General features: G+C 41.0%; 1 protein-coding gene across 6 annotated transcripts in view; it reads left to right on the forward strand.

The window, feature by feature from the left end:
- LOC147134869 (serine/threonine-protein kinase N1-like) overlaps positions 1-18903 on the forward strand; it is a 37282-nt gene extending 18379 nt beyond the window's left edge. For 5 of the 6 annotated variants that reach the window (XM_086056583.1, XM_086056585.1, XM_086056584.1 and 2 more), the window contains 21 exons: positions 2262-2562; positions 3729-3874; positions 3976-4096; positions 5427-5572; positions 5657-5870; positions 7033-7227; positions 7746-7855; positions 8378-8521; positions 8709-8784; positions 10504-10645; positions 12286-12358; positions 13957-14048; positions 14671-14743; positions 15486-15577; positions 15660-15836; positions 15945-16007; positions 16077-16153; positions 16242-16384; positions 17275-17382; positions 18412-18492; positions 18586-18903. In XM_086056583.1, the coding sequence (XP_085912709.1) occupies positions 2262-2562; positions 3729-3874; positions 3976-4096; positions 5427-5572; positions 5657-5870; positions 7033-7227; positions 7746-7855; positions 8378-8521; positions 8709-8784; positions 10504-10645; positions 12286-12358; positions 13957-14048; positions 14671-14743; positions 15486-15577; positions 15660-15836; positions 15945-16007; positions 16077-16153; positions 16242-16384; positions 17275-17382; positions 18412-18492; positions 18586-18789 (2778 nt within the window). In that variant the 3' untranslated portion in view covers positions 18790-18903. The remainder of the gene's footprint in view (positions 1-2261; positions 2563-3728; positions 3875-3975; positions 4097-5426; positions 5573-5656; positions 5871-7032; positions 7228-7745; positions 7856-8377; positions 8522-8708; positions 8785-10503; positions 10646-12285; positions 12359-13956; positions 14049-14670; positions 14744-15485; positions 15578-15659; positions 15837-15944; positions 16008-16076; positions 16154-16241; positions 16385-17274; positions 17383-18411; positions 18493-18585) is intronic. The other variant, XM_086056582.1, reaches the window with a different exon arrangement.
- Positions 18904-21203: the final 2300 nt, after the last annotated feature.

The following is a 21203-nucleotide window of genomic DNA, read 5'->3' on the forward strand; positions in this document are numbered from 1 at the left end:
AGCTAGACTCATAATGTGAATGCTGCAACCTTTGAGCCAGCCAGAAGCAGACAAAACCCCGATTAAAATCTGTAAAATCTGTATTCCTGCTGTTCTAATCTGCTGTAATCATGTTAGTGTTGAGCACAGATGCACTGAAGTTGGCTCAGCTGTTTACACACTTAAAGTAAATTGTAAATGGGCTCCATTTATGTAGCACCCTTCTACCTTCAAAGTACTCAAAGGGCTTTTAACAATGTTGCCTCATAATACCTCACACTCATAAACAGAGGCGGTTGGAGCGGCCAAAAATGGTCCTCAAGTAAGAGTACTGTTACTTTAGAATAATGTATTAACATCATATAATTATAACTTTTAAATATTATACTGTAATATATCACATTTTTACTCATTGTGTTTTTTAAATGTACTTATGTATGTACATTGCCTAGGATCCCCTTTTTTAATTAGAATTGTTTTGCTTTTATTTTCTTTGCGCAAATGGAAGGAAAAAAACAAAATGTCATTATCTATGATTGTGCTTTTACTGCCCTGCACATGACAAAATTTACATACAGAGTAGGACCCAAGTAAAGTACAACCCCAATTCCGTTAAAGTTGGGACGTTGTGCAAAATGTAAATAGAAACAGAATACAGTGATTTGCAAATCATGATCAACCTATATTTAATTGAATACACTATAAATACAAGATATTTAATGTTAAAATTGATCAACTTTTAAGTATTATTTGCTATTGTTTATAGCCAATAATCATTAGAATTTTATGGCTGCAACGCGTTCCAAAAAAACTGGGGCAGGGTCATGTTTACCACTGTGTTACATCATCTTTTCTTTTGACAACTTTTCAAAGAACGCCTAGGAACTGAGGACACTAATTGTTGAAGCTTTTTAGTTGGAATTCTTTCTAATTCTTTCTTGATGTACAGCTTCAGCGGTTAAACAATCCGGGGTCTCCATTGTCGTATTTTACGCTTCACAATGCGCCGCACATTTTCAGTGGGAGACAGGTCTGGACTGCAGGCAGACCAGTCTAGTACCCACACTCTTTTGACTATGAAGCTACGCTGTTGTAACAGGTGCACGATGTGGTTTGGCATTGTCTTGCCGAAATAAGCAGGGGCGTCCATGAAAAAGATGTTGCTTGGATGGCAGCAGATGTTTCTCCAAAACCTCCATGTACCTCTCAGCATTAATGGCGCCTTCATGGATGTGCAAGTTACCCATGCCATTGGCACTAACACAGTCCCATACCATCACAGATGCTAGCTTATGAACTTTGCGTCCATAACAGTCCGGGTGGTTCTTTTCCTCTTTGGCTCGGAGGAGATGACGCCAACAATTTCCATAAACAATTTGAAATGTGGACTCGTCAGACCACAGAAAACTTTTCCGCTTTGCATCAGTCCTTCTAAGATGAGCTCGGGCCCAGAGAAGTCAGCGGTGAATTGGGTCTTGTTGAGGGATGGCTTTTGCTTTGTGTAGTAGAGTTTTAAGTTGCACTTAGGGATGTGGCGCCGAACTGTATTTACTGACAGTGGTTTTCTGAAGTGTTCCTGAGCCCATGTGATTTTCATTGTGTTCCTTAACACAATGATGTTAGTTTTTGATGCAGTGCCCCTCGAGGGATCAAGGGTCACGGGCTTTCAATGTGGTGTTTTGGCCTTGCCGCCTACATTGCACTGATTTCTCCAGATTCTCTGAACCCTTTGATGTTATGAACCATGGATGATGAAATACCTAAATTCCTTGCAATTTTACATTAAGGAACTTGAACTGTTGGACTATTTTCTCACTCAGTTGAGGTGGTTCTCGCCACATCTTTGCTTGTTAATAACTAAGCAATTCAGGGAAGCTCCTTTTTTTACCCGACCATGGCCCCACCAGCTCCCAGTTAGCATGTTCACATGTGGGATGCTCCAAACAGGTGTTTGAGAAGCATTCCGCAACTTTCTCAGTCATCTGTCCCAGATTTTTGGGAACGTGTAGCAGCCATAACATTCAAAGTTAATAATTATTTGATAAAAACAACAAAAGTTTATCAGTTTGATCATTAAATAACTTGACTTTATAGTGCATTCAATTGAATATAGGTTGAACATTATTTGCATGATCCATTGTGCGTTTGGAGGCAGTAGCTACACAGACTTAGCGCACGTTACCTGAAACGAGAGGCAAACAACTATTTGTGTCGACAAACAGCTGCTCCATTGCATTTGGCTTTTATTGATATGGAACTCTTATTTGTTTTCCCTATTTCAGACTGATCCAGGCGGGCTGTCAGTGCTGCAGCAACTCGGCTTGGACCATAACTCCGACCTCTCGGACTCCAGTGTGCAGCAACGCCTGGATGAGTACCGCGAGAGGATCCGCAGGGAAATCCGCAAAGAGCTGAAGATCAAGGAGGGAGCCGAGAATCTACGCCGGGCCACCACAGACAAGAGAAATGCCCAACAGGTGGACTCGCAGCTGCGCAGTTCCAAACGCAAGCTCGAGTGTCTCCACGCTCAGCTGCAGGAACTTGATGCACTCATTGTGGTCAAGAGTCACAACGAGAACGAAGGTACACTTTCTGCTTGGGAAAACAATGAATAAATGACAATGCGTTAGTGTGATATTTCATTATTCACTCCAGACCATTCACACAGTTAGTTATGAAAAAAAGCATCCATGCATTTTGTACTGCTAATCCTGTGTCCTACATTTATTGTCTTGTTTTTGTAACATTTTTACTTGAGAATCCAAAGTTGGAAGACTTGCAAGGAGCTACAGTAGGCCGTCACACACCCAAACGCTCACACGCAGACTAACCAGCCAAGTCTTTGATGTCACTCACTAAGCCACGCCCCTTCACGGCACGCATACCGTTGTTGTTGTTGTGTGTTTCGGCAAGTCAAGGAACCTCTGTCTTGGTTTACCCCAGGGATGTTGTATTTATGATAAGAACACACTGGTAAAAGCTACTCAACAGTAGTAAACCTGCTGTTGAACAACAAAAGCATTAACCAAGGTTAGCAATGCCAGCCAGTGCTTATTAATAAACGTCAGTTTTACGTGTCTTGACAAACAAAGACTTTATTGTGCAGCTAAGTGCACTGTACAAGCAGCAATGTCAGCACGGACAGTCGCGCCAGCAGAATTTAAGAGTGGTCTAGGTTGGTTCACCAAACTATATAGACCATTAAAATGGGTACTGCTGATTTATTTACTCAGGCTACATTGACCTGCTCTAGCATATTGGACAATGTGTTCGTGAAGGGGAAACCAACCCAAATATATTTTTTTCAAGAATATCTTCTATGCAGCCCCACTAGTTGAAACACAGAACGCTGATTAATATTGTTTTTGTAGAATATTGAGTTAAGCAGCAAAATCCACCCCTTTTTAGCCATCTCTGGGGCAGCCATTTTGTCACTTATGTCGACTGAAAATGACATCACAACTGCTCAGGGCTCAGGAAACCACCAATCACGGCTCAGCTTCAGAAAACAGGTAGGTGAGCCATGATTGGTCGTTAACTGAGTCCTGAGCAAGTGTGATGTCATTTTCAGTTGACAGAAGTGACAAAATGGCCGCCCCCAGAGCTAAAAACGAGTGCATTAACTCTTATTCCACAAACGCAATATTTATCAGAATGCCTTGTTTCAACTAGTGGGCTTGCATAGAACATATTCTTGAAAAAAATGTTTGGGATGACTTCCCCTTTAACTGCCTGACCTCCTCTTCTAGATGCTGTCACATCTCCAGGCTCGGTCAGTCGACCGTCTGCCCACCAACACCGCATTGCTGCGTTGGAGCGCCAGCTAAACATTGAGTTGAAGGTCAAACAGGGGGCAGAAAACATGATTCCTATTTATGCCAATGGAGCTACCAAGGTATTCATCTGGTTCCGCTATCAGATTTACTCTTGTCTGCATAATGCATTCTTCATATTTTCAAATTATGTGCTTCCACATTAATTAATTTTTGTTTGCAGGACAAGAAGCTTCTCCAGACAGCTCAGCAGATGCTGCAGGACAGCAAGACAAAGATTGACATCATCCGCATGCAGATCCGAAAGGCCATGCAGGCCACAGAGCAATCTGAGGACAGCCAATGTACCTATCATGATGTAGTTCTTCATCCTCACTCATCTTTCTGGTCCCCTTTTAGCATTCACCCACCTGTCACACTGCATATTTTATGATGACGGCAGTAATGGATCAATTCTTGCTTCAGAAGCTCACAGTGCCCCGGTCAAACACACTCACACACAGACACAATATGTACACGCACATTGATGTGCACGTTGTCCATTACAGCCCTCTAGCTCCTGGTTAGAGTCTTATTGATGTTCCTGCATCCCCTTGATGTTGGCCAACAACTAAGAGCTAGGCCTCATTTACAGAGGTTAGAGACAAAGAAGGTTGGGTCAGGATGGACATTGGGAGTCGGGATGGAAGGGAAGGCTGAGTCATAGGCAAGACTTCCAGGGATGTAACGGCGCTCCTGCTTTGTCTGAAACCGGGCTTACCGTTTAGCTTATTTTTGCTCACAAGCCCAATGATGTAGTTTTTATAGAGTGTAGACGGTTGCCAATTATGCATTGATTGTTCACACTACCTTCTTGATTAGGACCTTTGAAAGATCAACGTTCACATTCTGAAAGGAGAAATCAACCCAAACATATTTTTTTCCAGAATGTTTTATGCAGGCCCACGAGATTCGACAAGGCATTCTGATTATTATTGTTTTTGTGAAATATGAGTTAAGCAGCGAAATGCACCCGCTAAGGGTCCAGATAACGACCGATCATGGCTAAGCTTCAGAAAACAGATGAGCCGTGATTGGTCGTTACCTGAGCCCTGAGCAACTGTAAGGTCATTCTCAGTCGACAGAAGTGACAAAATGGCCGCCCCCCCAAACAGGTGGATTTCTCATATTCCACAAACGCAATATTAATCCGAATGCCTTGTTTCAACTAGTGGGCCTGCGTAGAACATATTCTTAAGATAATAGGATAATCAGTTCTAAAAAGATTCTTTAGTGACAGCCCTAGTTATTATTAATAATTAATGATTTTCATTTATGTGAAGACACTGAAAATGTTTGGTGTATGATTTGTCATAATAATTAGGAAACAAATACCAATATATAACACTTGAGTTCTTTAAATCTCTTTGATTGTTTACATTTGAAATGATCACTTCTACAGAATTCCTAGAAAATCATAATGACCCATCACTGGTGAGCTATTTTTGGAACAGCCCTCTGGGCGACTCAGATTAATTTGCACATTAACACCTATGGACAATTTTGAGTCTTCACTTAACCTAACATGCTTGTGGAGAGTAGTCAGACATACAAATGAAGACCTTTTATCAGTTTTGCAAATTCTATGCCGTATAAAAATTGTGTTTGTGTGTTGAAGTACATTATCTGTGCTAGGTAAACCTGACTTGTGTGGGGTGGAATTGCGCGTTGAGGAGCTGTGGCACCATTACCGCGTGGAGCACGCCATGGCGGAAGGAGCAAAGAACATGCTGCGACTGCTTGGTGCAGGGAAAGTCCAAGACAAAAAGGCCATAGCAGAGGTCAGAGAGTTGACTTTGTTTACAAAACAACATGGGCAGGTGTCAGTAATTCTCCTGTAAAGCATTGCTCCGTATGACCCGCAGGCACAATGTGGTCTGAGTGAGTCGTCCCAGCGTCTGGACCTGCTCAGGTGCTCTCTGGAGCAGCGGCTACTGGAGCTCCCAGAGGACCACCCCAAGGCCTGTCTGATCAAGGAGGAGCTAGCGTTAGCTTCTTCCTCGGCTTTCAGCAGCCGCCAAAGCACACCCTATGTTCACAACCAGTACAGCACCTTGAGTAAACCATCACCCCTCACAGGTAGACACCAAGGGCCTGATTAGCACTCCAAATGAGATTTATCAAATTGAAGACAAAGTGTGTTGGCTGATTTTGTATCTGAAGGGCAGGTGCAAATGGCACTGCTGTTTGTAACCGTGACAAGGAGGCGCAGGCCAAATGAGAGGCCACCGGATCTTTTCTGCGTGTGTAAACATTTTTCACAAGGCAGGAGCGGGCAAGAGAGAGGAGAACTGGTAGCAAAGCGGGCCTACATATTGTTTAACTAAAAGCAAGAGTATAAAAGTGTGATTCAAGTCGAGATGTGAAAATTTTTTTGAATGAGTCATGCCGTATCACCAATGATGAAATTTCTTTCAACTCTGCGTTTCCTTTCACCTCAGTCATTTTTTTTAGCAGTTTTTTGGGCATGCTTGTTGAACGCATTATCCAGGAGGGGCATAAGTTATGTCAAATCAAAACATTCCAGGTTTTTTTTGTGGTTACTGGCTTGGCTGAATTAAGGCTCAACAGATTTTGTTTTTTTCTGTAACTCAGAAATATGTTTATTTGCTTTGCACTAGAAATTCCAAAACCCATCTCTTTAAAATTCATTTGACGCTTGTCTCCGCTACCTAAACCACATTTATTTTTAAAAACTGGCAGATGGCTAGACCATTCAAAATGATGGTTGAAAATCCCAGAAATAAAGTCAATGACTTTGTACTGTATAACATATGCCAAAAAAATGAATAAGAATAATAAAGAATTAAAACATTTTTGCTTCCGTAATGCATTTAGGATTTATTAACATGAATTCAAAAGTTTTTTCAATAACATTAACAATTTCTAAAACAAATACTTTAATACAGGTCAGTTTGACTCACAATGTAACACGGGTGTTAGTCGAACCGTTGCTGGAGAAATCTCCCACTTTAAGTATGACCTACTATTTTAAATGCTTAGGTAGGTTAATTGGACTCTCTAAAATGCCCCTGGGTGTGATTATGAGTGTGAATGTTTGTCTCCGTGTGCCCTGAGATTGGCTGGCAACCAGTTCAGGGTGTACCCCGCCTATTACCTGAAGACAGCTGGGATAGGCTCAAGCAATAATTAAAGATCAGAACGGCCAGAACTTACCTGTACGACAGCATGACATTCTCAACTCATATGTCAAGCATTGACACGTTTCTTCTTTGTGCAGGAACTCTTCAAGTTCATCTTCTGGGATGCGTAGGGCTGCCAGAGGTTGTCCCAGGCAGAAGCAGAGGGGCTCCTGTGGTTCTTCCCGCTTACGCTCCAGGAGATGGACGCTCCTCCTTTAAACTGAGTGGCCTCTATAGTCGCAGCACCAGTAGCATGAGCCTTAAGATCCCTGGCAAAAATGATGAGCTGTCTAGTACGTATTTTATGCAATTCTAGATGTGAACAAAATTGAAGGACAGAAAATGAGTAATGTTTTTACTTTTCAATTGAACAACATGCTGATTTCATCAATGCTAATCATAATCATTAGCTGCTGTACAAAAGTCAATTCGCAAACCCATTGAATGCAATTATGAATTGTGATCAAATATTTATTGTTTGTGTAGTCCTTTCTTGTACATTGGTTTGGCAATTGCCAAATGCCATCTGCAGGACTGGAGAGGAACATTGGCCACAACGCGCATATTGTCCATTTTATTTCAATAACTTGGAATTAGCTTCAACTTCCGCTAGATGTCCGATTTCGGGCAATAAATATCCATCCATCCATCCATTTTTATGAATTCCACCTTCACTCATAAAACGTTTTATCCGAACATCGCCAAGTCAAGAGTTGCAGAGAGTCAAACTCAAGGTTATTTATAACATTCATGAATCACAGCCCTGGTTTAGATGAATAAAACAACACCTCTGTTTGTGTGCACACTAAAGTGGAAGTGAGTGCAGTGCTGAAGCTGGAGAACACAGTTGTGGGTCAGACGGCGTGGAGAACTTTTGGAGATCAGACGTGGGACCAAAGCTTCACTGTGGAGCTGGAGAGGGTGAGAATGCATTGTGGCATCGCAGTCACTCCGAATTAGTCAAAAAGCTTAAGAGTATGGTTGCTGTGTGGAGGTCTGCACAAATTTATAGTTGTTATTGGGGAAAATGTGGTTGCCAAGAGATTTCATTGAAGAGGTCTGTTTGAATGAATCTCAGCCTCTCCTAGCTGGCATCACGTGGTTGGTTCTTTTGATTGCCAACTAGTTGAGACTGTTTTAACAGCGCCTCTGCTGGTTGCTTCCAAGTAGTACACTCAGTTTTGTTTTGATTGCTTCAAGACACAATTCTTCAAACATAAATTGCACTGTGTTCTAATTTTTTGAAAGTCAATTAAATGATTATTATGCTCATCCCTATTAGGAGATTTGGAGTTTGAACTCCTGCCTGCATTTTTTAGTTTGAGGGATTTTGCTGAGCATCCACTACTGGTTTGTTAGTATTAAGCATTATGTAAATTTCAACCTGCCTTACATAGAGGAGCGAGCTTGCATTAACACTGCTGATGTTTTCTTTTGGACTAGTCCAGGGAGTTGGAGATAGCTGTGTACTGGAGAGATTACCGTTCCCTGTGCGCTCTGAAGTACCTGAAGCTGGAGGAGTTTTTGGATAATCAAAGACACAGAGTCAAGCTAGATCTGGAACCACAGGGGCTGCTGCTGGCAGAGGTAGTAAGACACACACAAAAAAACAGCCATATGTCAAAAAGTAGAGAGTTTGTGAAAGTGATCAAATTCTGACCACTTTTAGAAAATCAATCAGATTAACTCTAGAATGACTGATTAGTTTAAGCATTCACTGAAAAAGCATTCACTCCTTCATTTATCATTTGTTAACGTTGACCTTTTGTTTCAGGTCACCTTTTTCAACCCAGTAATAGAGAGAGGACGAAGACTCCAGAGACAAAAGAATGTCTTTTCTAAACAGCACGGTATGCTTCAGTGGTCAAACACCTCACTTGAGTGGTATGATGCATTGTACTGTATGTTTATTTCAAAATGGGAAATAGGCTGTCATGTGGGAGCCACATAGCGAGATGGCCTTGATGCATTTCCAAACAATATGGTAAAGGCAATGATTGCTGGCTGACAATGCAACTTTAGGACCTTGGGAGCTCTGCCAATAGAACTTATTGTCCACATTGTTGCGTGACATTTAAATGTTAACAGCACCTCAACAAAGTAAGCGAACATCAAACAGTTGAAATTATTTTTGGAGTTTCCATAGTGGTCGGCAGGAACTCTGCATATAATAAAGTTGCATTCGGTACATCAGCTTCATCTAATAAGGTCTAATAGTGGGCATGTAGTACACAAAACAAGTCTTCAAGTGCTGTCCTACTTACATATTGTGAGACTCGTGTCTTCATGGCCAAGCTACAAACTCGTCTATCCATTTTCTATAGCACTCACTTGTTCTTATTAGAGTCGCAGGTGAGTCTATGACAGCCCAATTCAGATGAGAAGTGGAGTACACCCTGGACTGGGTGCCAGCCAATCACATTCTTGGCACTTAAAGAAAAGGGGCAACATTTTCTTGACAAGTTTTGTTCACAACCTCAACCGAAAAGTAACACTAAACTTCTCAAAGAATGCACATGTGCACTCACTGACCACAACATTAGACATATTTTAAAAAATTAAAATTAAAATTAAAGATGATTATAATCCGTTCAGTTTATGAATGAAATATATGAAGTCCATCACTCACATCTGCGGAGCTTAGATTTGTCTGCCTGCCTCTCGACCAAATACACCAAAATCGTGTTAGACAGCCTGCGCCCCAAATTAGACCTGCTTTTTCCCAGTCTAAACTCTAGTCTACTTTTTGTAACCAAATTTGCAGATGCACTGAGGGACGAAGCAGAAAGTGAGGTGTAGCTCGTCTACCAAATTCCCAAACATGCCAAATTAAACCATTATCCCAGCACGAAAACTTACGTTCTGTCACCAAATTAGCAGGTGCGTCGAGGGAGAGACTGCTTTGTGCGCCGGCACGCCCAGATGAGCGTAACACAGCCAAACACGCTAGACTAGACTTGCGCTGGCACAAAAATGAAGTTACGCCCATTTTCACGCCGACAGCACGGGCGCCGGTCTACCAAAATAGGGCCTATGGAGTTAATATTTTAACAATATGTTGATTAGCCCTCCGATACCTTGAGTACTTTTGATACAGAAAATGTCATTTAACACAATGGGCAAAATTTGTAAACAAAGACTTTTCTTTCTGAAGCAGTTTTTGACACGCCAATGTGTCAAACTGCCACAGCATAGCTCCAACTACTGCAGAGGAGGACTTACTCGATTGCAGATTTGTTTTTCTATCTGTTTTTAATATCGAAGAACCGGATACCTCAAAATAAGATACCTGGTATTGGTCCTCGTCCATCCCTAATGTTGATTATAGTGGTTGTATTTTACACAGACCTACACTGCATCAAACTTAGAGCTCTTTAAAATTAGTTGCTTCTCTCATGTTGATAAATGAATTAATAAAGTGCTGTAATCAAAAAACAAGGTACCCCAAAGTGTGGCCGGTTGGTGTATAGCTTGACTGAGGCGCATGAATTAAGTCACAGCTTTGTTCCGTTTAGGGCGTTTTGCCGACAGTACGATATATCTTTTGTAATTCATGTCGCTTGCCTCAGGTAAAGCATTCCTGCGTGCCCGCCAGATGAACGTGGACATCAGCACATGGGTTCGCCTGCTGCGGAATGCCATCCCAAGTGGAAGCGGTCCATCTGCATTCACACCTGGCTTCTCAAGCAACACACTCACTCACAGCTCTGGGTAAGCCCATCTAGCAGAATGGGAACTTGTCTTCAAAAATGTTGTGAGGTTTTTTTCGCAATTCAGTGTTGAGTTCAATGAGTGCTGTACAATTTTAGTGGTGTGAGTCTGATGTTGAAAGTAAAACGTGTACTTTTGTTTAAACATCCATTAGGGGACAGTGGGGTGAGTTGTGTCAATTTTTACTTAAAGTGCATTTTATGCAAGGGGATCACAGGAATGCTTCCAACTAAAATATGTACGTATAGTTTAGGAAGTTGTGCATCCCTGGGAGCAATCACTTTGGATCTTAAACTATTGGAGAAATATAGCTTTAGGAAAAAAGTGGTTTCGTGGCACAACTTGCCCCGAGTGCGGGTTACATTGTGCCATTAGTCAGAAATCATTGGGATAAATTGTGCCGTTGATACCTGAACTAAAAAAGATCATTTTAATCTCAGAAACGATAAGGCTATATGACAAATTCAATACAAAAGTACTTGTTAAATGTTTATTTCAAGTTTTAACATCATTAAAGGCCAATTTGCTTCAACAAGGCCTAGCGCCACACGAACACATGGTCAGAACAAAATGGATATTGTAAAATGAGCACCTAACCTGCATCTGAATATCTTCACAGATTCGGCCTACTACTGGACATTCCACTTGTCAGTGCTGCAGGGGAATGTGATCTTGTGCTCCCTTCTAGCTGTACCACCAAGCCTATTTTTTCGTATCCATGTATCTTTTTATGGTTGTACTGCATATTTTCACCTCCTTTCTAACCTAACTTCTTCCGCTTTTGCACCTCTTCCACTGCTCCTTCCAACTCCTCAAGAGGAGTTGAAACCCTGTCTGTCTGTCTTCCTTTTGTATCTGCGTGGCATGACGGATTTTGGTCTAAAATTAAGAATGGCGTATAATTTTAGTGATCAAATGCAAGAATACAATGTACAATAATAAAATACAATAAAGTAATATATAGTAAATAATGCTAAATTGGGGGAAGTTATGCCATTGTCATAACTTGACCCAGGTCCTTTAGCACATATTACCCCACGCCCACCATTTTGAAAGAAATGTATCCCCCAGCTGTTTTGAGCTAGCATCATGCTAACTGTATAGACTCATGATGTAGCTTACTAAACCACTAAAACATGTGAAATGTTTTTCACTTTGAAGAGCAAAAAATGTTTTTTGAACTTAAATGTGCTTATCTATCAGGCCATGTGTATCCCTTCTTTGCAGGATGAGCGAAATGGATAACTCTTCAAAAATATATGGTCACATGACCAACTTCTATGGTTTTCTATATAACAGGGGTGGCACTACTTGCCCCTTGGCACAAATTACCCCACTCTTCCCTGCAGGGTGTCTTTGGGTTAGGATGGTAACCTCAACATTTTGAGGTTACGAACTAGGCATAGCATAAGAATAATAGTCACGTGGCACATACCAACATACTTTGTTTTTCATTTGATTGTTTTATCTGAAGTTATTAAACATAACTGTCGTAAACTAAAGATTTGTGATATGCAATGTGAATGAATTTGATGTTTTCAGATTAGCTGTTAAATGTTTAAGATCAATTTGAATGGAGTACACGTTTTTTACATTGGAATCAGAAAGCTAAAGGCTATTTGGTGTTGTTGTGTTTGCAGAGAAATTTCTGTTGAAAAGCTAACTCTGGACACAGAATCTCCCCTCAAAGCCGAGATCAGAGACTTCACCGCGGTGAGTGAGTGCGGGTCAAAGAGGAAGTGATCATGTCGCAGTTTTCCTCTCTTGGCTCTGAAACATTCGGCTCAGAAGCTGAACAGCAGTCATAGAGTGGTTGGCGAGAATGAAAAGTTTTGAATAGTTAGAGAAAGAACAAAGCCCATATCCAAACCTGGACAGTTTTAATGAGTCTAAATTGGATGGAGGGGAGGTTTAATTTGAGGGAGGACAAATCCCTGACAGTTTGCTGGTGAAACGAATACATTCAAATGGAGAGTGTAAAAAGAAAAAATAATAACAAAATTAATAATGTAACGACGAAAATGAAATAATAAAAAATAAACACGTAGCATGAAAACTGATTCCTTTCTTTATGATAAATAAAATGAATAAAAGTAAAAGGATCAGATCTGAGTCAGCATATTATTTGCGAAAAACAACCAGAAATGTTTTACGGCGCATCCATCAATCACTTTTCAAACAGAGGTCCCGCTTGCTCACCACTGCGTTCACTCTGCATTCCTCCATCACTCATTTCCAAATCAAAGAGCTCCGCTAAACTTGCCGTTGAATGTTCCCATTAATGTATTGTAAATGTTCCCATCACAAACAAGAACTAAACAAAAAACGGGTCACAGATTTAGATGAGCGCAGGGAGAGTTCTAGCGGGAAAAGGCTTGTGGCAGATGGCATGTTCATCAGAGGTTGGAGCATTAAGGGATTAATAGTGTTTTTTAGAGAACTAATTAGCATTGAGGAAGGAGGGGAGTAGTCAGGGTGAGGGGAGGAGCCAGCAGCCCGCATGTCGGTCTGCAAGTGGATCGGGTCGGCATTAAAGGCGAGATGAGCATGAGCGTGTTTATCAGCCTGACTAAAGCTTGTTGCAGATGTTTTATCAGGGATACAATAAAGTTTTTCTTCCAAGGGTCACAGAAAATACAGAAAAATCAAAGGACGAAATGACCACTTTGACATTCTTCACCATCAGTGTAGGTAAAGTGAGGATAAGAAATCATTTGTTGCTTTTATATGTGAATACTTGCATTAAAAAAACCAACAAGGTGATAAAGCAAAAACTGAAAATTTGGGAGGTGGGCACAGCCCAGTATCCCACGAGATTAGATCTGCCCCTGTACTGTGTAGCAACAGAATCACTTCTCCATATTCCAAAATAAAAGCATTCTATACTAAAAGTCGAGCAAACTATCACAATTTGTGCTTTTTGGTGCTGTAGCAGAATTTTCTTTATTCATTGCGATGTTATGAATACAAATTTTGTGGCTATTTTTGTAAATACAGTAAATGGTTTCTTTGCATTTTTGCAAATCTAGAAAAGCACTATGGAAAAACAGTACACATTTGTTCTCCTGCTGCATTGCCAGCCAGCGTAGAAAGTAATTACTGTAGCCCAATGCAGGCAAATCCCACGGGCTATGTCAATTATTCATTTTAGTAAATACTGCAGTGAGCCATATATGGCCCCCAGCTATAGTTTGGACACCCCTCTTGTCAAATCATCATGTCCCATGTGTCTAATTAGCTGTGTATTTGTATTGTGCTCCTGTTGTCTCGTCCTCTTTTCTTCCCCTGCTTGACTCTTTGGCGCAACATAGCAGCAGACGGAGGTCATCGAGCACCCTTCCACGCCGGATGTTCCTGTTCCTGACCCCCCGACCAGATCACTGTCTCGGGACTCTTTGCGCAGGTGCCAAAAAACACATACTGAATGTGTCTACGCATAAACCCTTTGCGCTTCCTGTTGCAATATGGCCAGCACAACATGAGACTAGAATAGACACGCAATATGTTTCTGGGTTGAATGACAAAAATCCTCACAAGCACAACCCCAAGTGTGTCATTAAATGCAGAAATACACTCTTGAGTGCAACAATGCAAGATTTATAATGAATCATTTCTTTTTGAGAACACATCCTGACTATGATCCCAAAGGAGGATTCTTTGTTGATAATCATTTTTATGTGCACGTAATATTTATTCGCAATTAAGTAAATTATTTTGTTCTTGCTATTTTTGTTAAGAGTTTTAGGAATATCACTACAAATGGAGTTCCACAGTTTAATAAATCAGACATTGATGGTAGAACACTTTGTTTTCAGTCTTTTTATTTATTTTTTAATGCCAAAATGCTTTGCGCTGGTTAGTGGGTACTATACCGGTAATTGTCTGAAAAAAAATACTTCACAGCGGGTACATCATTTAAAAAAAGGTTGAGAAACACTGGTTTAATGTTTATGTTGAAGTATGAAAATGTATGATTGTCTATGTTGCATGCCGTACCTATAATCTGTGTGTAATCTCTCTCTCAGACCAAGCAGAGGCCCCGTTTGCTTGCAGGATTTCAAGCTGATAGCAGTGCTCGGCAGGGGGCACTTTGGCAAGGTATTAACGTGCCATTATTCATTGGATGATGGGACACCCTTAAGCTCTTTTCAAAACTATCAGTCTCGTGTTTATGATAACATGATGGTGCTGAATAGCTGCATAGTTGAAATGCGAGATAAAAACAAATGAAATATTGGTCTTAGATAGTGCTGCCCCTCTGTGGTGAAGTATATTACATCATGCACTCATGAGTGGTTATTTTCCCTCCAAATCATCATAATTGTTGTAGTATACTGGCTTGTAACTACGGCTGCAATTACCGATTTTTTTTTTTTTTTTAATAACCGATGAATCGGATTGAAAACACGTTTTCATTTCCATTCCTTTAATTTAAAAAAAAACGGGGCATAATGTCAAACCAACAGTAACAAATTATCATTAATTTTTGGGGGTCCATAACATGTCAGAACATTGGCCAAAAGGTCAGTCATTCTTTTCCAAAGCAAAAGCAGATGTTTGCAATTGTCTTACTTTGAAAAACCACAAATCAATGATAATCAGTCTGCTTTCATGGACGACTACAGAAATCTGAGAATATTTACTGTGGGGGGGCTGAAATGCCGAGCATTTGGACAATTTTAAATCAAACAATGTCTCTAAATGATTCAATAATTATCAAAATATTGATCAATGAATTGGATCATCGATTAGTTGAGTAATCGACTAATCGTTTCACCACTAATTGTAGCTGTTTTATTGTTTTAAATTATGTAACGAAAGCTTTCGTTGGGCTCTCCAGGTGTTGTTGTCAGAATACAAGCGGACAGGCGGCCTGTACGCCATTAAAGCCCTGAAGAAAGGAGACATAGTCACGCGGGATGAAGTGGAAAGGTAACAACCAAGGACACATAATGCTCATCACCTAATAAACGATCATATGTTCACGCTCGTGGATTTGCTTGTCTTGCTTCAGTCTGCTGTGCGAGAAGCGCATCTTCGAAACGGTCAACAGCTCCCATCATCCGTTCCTGGTCAACCTGTTTGCGTGTTTCCAGACGCCGGAACACGTGTGTTTTGTCATGGAGTACACTGCAGGAGGAGACCTCATGATGCACATACATGCAGATGTCTTTTCAGAACCACGTGCTGTGTGAGTTCTACTCTGCGTGTCAGGTTCCCGTTTAATATCTGATACCTACTTTGTGACCGACGCTACGTGTCTGTTAAAAAATCTCTCTCTGCCCACCATGTTTAACAGGTTCTACTCCGCTTGTGTTGTCTTGGGTCTGCAGTTTCTCCATGACCATAAGATTGTTTATCGGTGAGTCTTGATCTTCAAAAAAGACATTTTTTGTTTTTTTAAATTTGCTTTTTTTTTTTTTCTTCTCAGAGATCTGAAGTTGGACAACCTGCTGCTTGATATCGATGGTTATGTAAAGATAGCAGACTTTGGTCTGTGTAAAGAAGGTGAATCCTTTTAGCATCCATCCTTTACAGCACATATAGTATTTGTTTTATTATTACTCTTAACCGAGTGTTCTTTCCTCATATTAAGGCATGGGTTACGGGGACAGGACCAGCACATTTTGTGGGACGCCTGAGTTTTTGGCCCCAGAAGTGCTGACAGACACCTCATACACACGAGCAGTCGACTGGTGGGGCCTTGGGGTGCTCGTCTATGAGATGTTGGTGGGAGAGGTGAGAGGCAGCTGAAAAAACGTGGTACTTTTTCAAATGACTCTCGTGGAAGTATTTTGTGTTCCAGTTGACCACGTAACACTTGTAGCACCACTCGTAAGAATGTTTGAGCTCATTGTTCTGTTTTTACTGGTCACTTAGTTCCAAGGTATTTAACACCACCTTGCTTTGCCTCTGATTGGTTCGTATTTCCATACAAATTCTTCCCATAACAAAAAAATGTAAATTGCAGTAATCTGTTCTGTCATCAAATGACACGGTAATTCTGGGGTCATTATTTTTAAGTTACATTTGAACATTCACCAGTCACATAAATTAAAAGACAGGTGTGATGTAAAGTAGATCTGTGTTTGAGATGTACTGCGAAAGTGTAAAGAGGAGTTACCTTAAAACAACAAAGTACCTTTTGATAAGTGATGACACAGCCATGGCTCACATTGGCATCTTTTTTAAAAGAGACATTACAATTTTTTGGTCACATTCTTGATGAAAGCATCCACTTTTGGGGGGGGAAGTTCTCAGGTAGTATGAGTTTGTTTCCATGACAACCGGGAGTGGCGCTATAGCATTGAAAGGAAACTGAGCATTCATTGTTGCAGATTTTGTGTCTTTTTATTTTTCAAAAAAGTGACTGAAAACAAAACTACTGACTTTTTGCGTCTCTGTTAGAAACCTCTGACGACACTCTCCACAACACGAGATGCCAAATACGAAGCGAAAAACATACCCACAGTTAATTATAAACAGAGGTACACCGAGGCCTTGCATGGCCAAAAATCTGTTCAAATTCGAGAGGCTGCACTGCTCTACATTTCAGTGGAGACGGCAATGAGCTGGGGATGAGATAACACTATTCAAAAGAAAAATAATTTGCATTCATTCTTTTTCAGTCTCCCTTCCCGGGTGATGATGAAGAGGAGGTTTTTGACAGCATTGTGAATGATGAAGTACGCTACCCGCGCTTCCTCTCGACCGAGGCCATTGCCATTATGAGGCGGGTAAGGTTTGGACTTCCCAGCTTGCTTCACACTAACTCCTGTGGGAAGAACTGAAATTATTTCATTATTGTGTTTACTTACTGGCTACATGCTCACAATCGGATCCTATGCTACACTTTGAGTAGTTTGTTATTTTATCCAATTAAATTAGAATGAATGAATTAATAGTCTTTATTATTATTATTTTTATCATCATCATCATCATTTAAGGATGTTTATTGCTTTTTTTTTTTTTTCAGACCGATACCAGCACAGGTACCCAACTCATGAGTACTCACTGATACCGATAGGAACCGATCCCAATAGTACTTTTGATATATAACATGTATATTATCAATGACGAATGATTTTAAAGAAAAAGGCTTACTTCTACCAAAAGGCAGAGCAGTCGCTTTGCAATTCAGAATTCAAGTTCAAAATAAAACACAACTCTTCTGAGTTGTAACTAATTTCAACAAAGTGCCAAATAAAACTAAGAACTCCATGCGTTTTAGTTGTTCAAAATAAATTGAAGTGCAAAATAGTACAGGTTCAACTGTTGAAGTAGATACAGCTGAAAAGTTTATCACAATGTAAGTATTTCATATCATGTAACATGCGGACAAACAACCATTTACGCTCACATTTACACCTATGGACAATTTAGTCATCATTTAAGCGAACATACATTTTTCAAACAAAAAGAATAAAACAAGAACTTTCTAACCCTGCCCTTCACTATGCAGCCGATAACATTAATATTATTATCGATAGTACTGGTAGTAGTAGTGGGATAAGAAGTAATAGCGTTTTATCTATATTATGATGAGTGGTGGTACGTAATTTATTGACACCTTTCCAAATACTCAAGATCAACAAAACAAGTTAAAATGTAAATAACAATGATAGAATGATCAATAGAATTAAAGAAAAACTTAAATGGGAAAAAAATGCTAGTAGATTGTAGGCTGGATAAGGAAAAGCAAGGATACACACCTTTATATGATGTGGTTTGGTTAATTTTTTATATGTTTTGTGCTCTGTTGTAAGCTACTGCGAAGGAATCCTGAGAGGCGGCTGGGCTCTGGAGACAAAGATGCCGAGGATGTCAAAAAACAGCCTTTCTTCAGAGTGAGTTTGAACTAAAACCGTAACTCTTTTGTGAATGTTATTTTAAAATGAGATTCTCTGATTACACCAAAACCAAAACTCTATGTGATTTAGGATATGGACTGGGAGGCTCTCCTTCATCGGAAAGTCTCGCCGCCATTTGTCCCGTCCATCACAGGAAAAGAGGACGTCAGCAACTTCGATGTGGAGTTTACTGCCGAGGCTCCGACCCTCACGCCGCCCCGCGAGCGACGCACCCTATCCCGAAAGGAACAGGACTATTTTAAGGATTTTGACTATGTGTCCGACCTCTCCTAGGATCTACAGAGTAGCGGACGGCCACTGCCGGCCTCAGACTCTTAAGAGGAGAAGTGGCTAGGATGGCTGGCTGCAGAAACTCATGAGATGAACAGCTGGCTTGGATCAGTGTGTGTGTGTGTGTGGGGGGGGGGGGGGGGGGGGGGGGCTGTTGCGTGTGTGTTGAGTGTGAGATGGTGGTACCAGCCAATATGGCGTGTCTCGCACATCTGCAGTGTCAGTGACCTGCCGACCTTTTAGACAATCTGGAGGGGCTTTTAGCGGAAATTGCGATGATAACCGAAGATCATCCAGATTATGTAGCAACTGAGTTGACTGGTCCTGCTGTGTGCACTGTCTTGGAGTCAACATCAAATGGGCATCATTGTGGGCAAAATGCTCAACGAGCCGAAAAGTATCAATGGGAAGCTGATTATCGTCACGGCAGGTTTTTGTCTCCCGTCTTGTGTTTTTGTCTCTGCTGTGTGCTGCCGCTATGTGTCGCTCAGACCCACGATCAGTCATTATTAACGAATGTACAGTGTGAGCGTCAATCATGAGCAATTTCAAAATGAACACTTGGGGGCGCCAAAGCAACGAAAGAAAGCTGACCGTAAGGCAGTCTGTTTCTTTCAGTTCATTGACAACATGATACTCTTTAATAAAAGGTGACCCATTTGTAATCTCTTATTCTGCTGTGAAAAGGTTTTAGTTTAATTAAATCACTTTCATTCACTTTCACATTGAAATGTATGTTTTCTTTGGCCAAAAACAAAGCCAACATTTTACGCAGGCCTATTGGTCATGATGCCGCCTTTGAAAATGTTGTCCAATAGAATGGGTGAATAATATATGAACTCATCTCTCACCTGCCAAGAAATGAAGTTATATTCCAAAGGTAAAACATACACATTTGGTAGTTTATTTTTCCCAACTGTCCATTTCATCTTGTATAATATTCTGGTTAAATGTGTTTCAGTAAACGCGAACCCCACATGAAGTTTGGATCATGCTCATGTATTTCATTTAGTGGTGACAGCAAACCCATCATGGATTTTTCAGTGTTCTGAAACGAGTACATGTTAATGTATCTAACCTCTTCAGATAATTAATAGTTGGGAGTTGAGCTCAAGCACACAGCTGTTCATGTAATTGCTTCAATGGTTACAATGACCAGGATGCAGAGCTCACCACTGATTGCATATTGTCAGGGCTTCTCAGAAATGGACAAATGGATCATCCAGACACTAAATTAACTGTATTACGAATGATAAACATACTGTTTGCCACTAGCTTTGGTCCATTTTATGAAGAATTTTCTATCATTAGGTGATCAAAGTACCTGATAAGTTTGGTTCGTTGTAAAATGGCGATCATCAAAAACATTCTTGGTATTAACTCAAACACGCCATGCCAAGTCTTAACGCAATGGTAAGGATTTATATAACACAAATAAGAAAACATTGTTTTTCATGCAATATACGTATAATGACAACACAAGGGGCGTCCAGCCTTGTCCACCTATATTATCAACATGAAAAGAATGTTATCCATTGCTGTCGCATCAATGACAATGTGGCGCTCAAATAATTTTGTAACTGTCAAGATTATTTTCCTTTGTACCCTTATAAAACTGTACTGTATGTTTATGTCCATCGATCCCTTTTCTTCATCTTATCTGGGGTCAGGTCACGTTGGCAGCAGCTTTAACGGGGAAGCTCAGACCTCCTTCTCCCCAGCCACTTCGTCCAACTCTTCTGGATCACGAGGTGTTTCCTTGAAGTTAGGAGACATAGAGGCGACATCTCTCCAGCATGTCCGGCGTCATTCGCAGGGCCTCCTCTCGGTGCGACGTGCCTGGAAAACCCTTCCATTGAGGCATACTAACCAGATGCCCGAGCCACCTCATGACTCCTCTCAATGCGAAGGAGCACCATCTCTTGATCTCCAGCTCCATTCTTTCCTCATGAGTGAAAAACCTCAAGATACTTAATCTGCTCCACTTGGGGCAGGATCTCATCCCTGACCCGGAGAGGGCTCTCCACCCTTTTCCGCCTGAGGACCATGGTCTCAGATTTGGAGGCGCTAATCGTCATCATCATCATTATCTTCAGAAAGCGGGGATGCAATACTTAGGCTACCAAAATGAATCCCCACAAAGCCTTGGCTGTACCTTTGACGTTCTGTCCACAAGTGGAGTTCAACCCTCACTAGAAACGAATCCAATTTACCATCGGCAAATGCGGAGCAAACTCTGACACGGGTCTTACACTGATCGAACAGACCATATTAGTGGGCTTGGTACCCCGTAATCCAGAAGTTAAGGAAAATATTTGAAGGGTTCAAAACATCTTCGTATGCCGCCAGTCAAGCAACAAGCAAGTCCCCGCCCCCTTCCTCCACTGTAGATCCCACAGTGTCCCATCATATTCCCC

The sequence above is a fragment of the Filicampus tigris genome, chromosome 16 (genome assembly GCF_054856515.1).
Source record: "Filicampus tigris isolate MCC_2025a chromosome 16, RoL_Ftig_1.0, whole genome shotgun sequence".
NCBI classification, from domain to species: Eukaryota; Metazoa; Chordata; class Actinopteri; order Syngnathiformes; family Syngnathidae; genus Filicampus; species Filicampus tigris.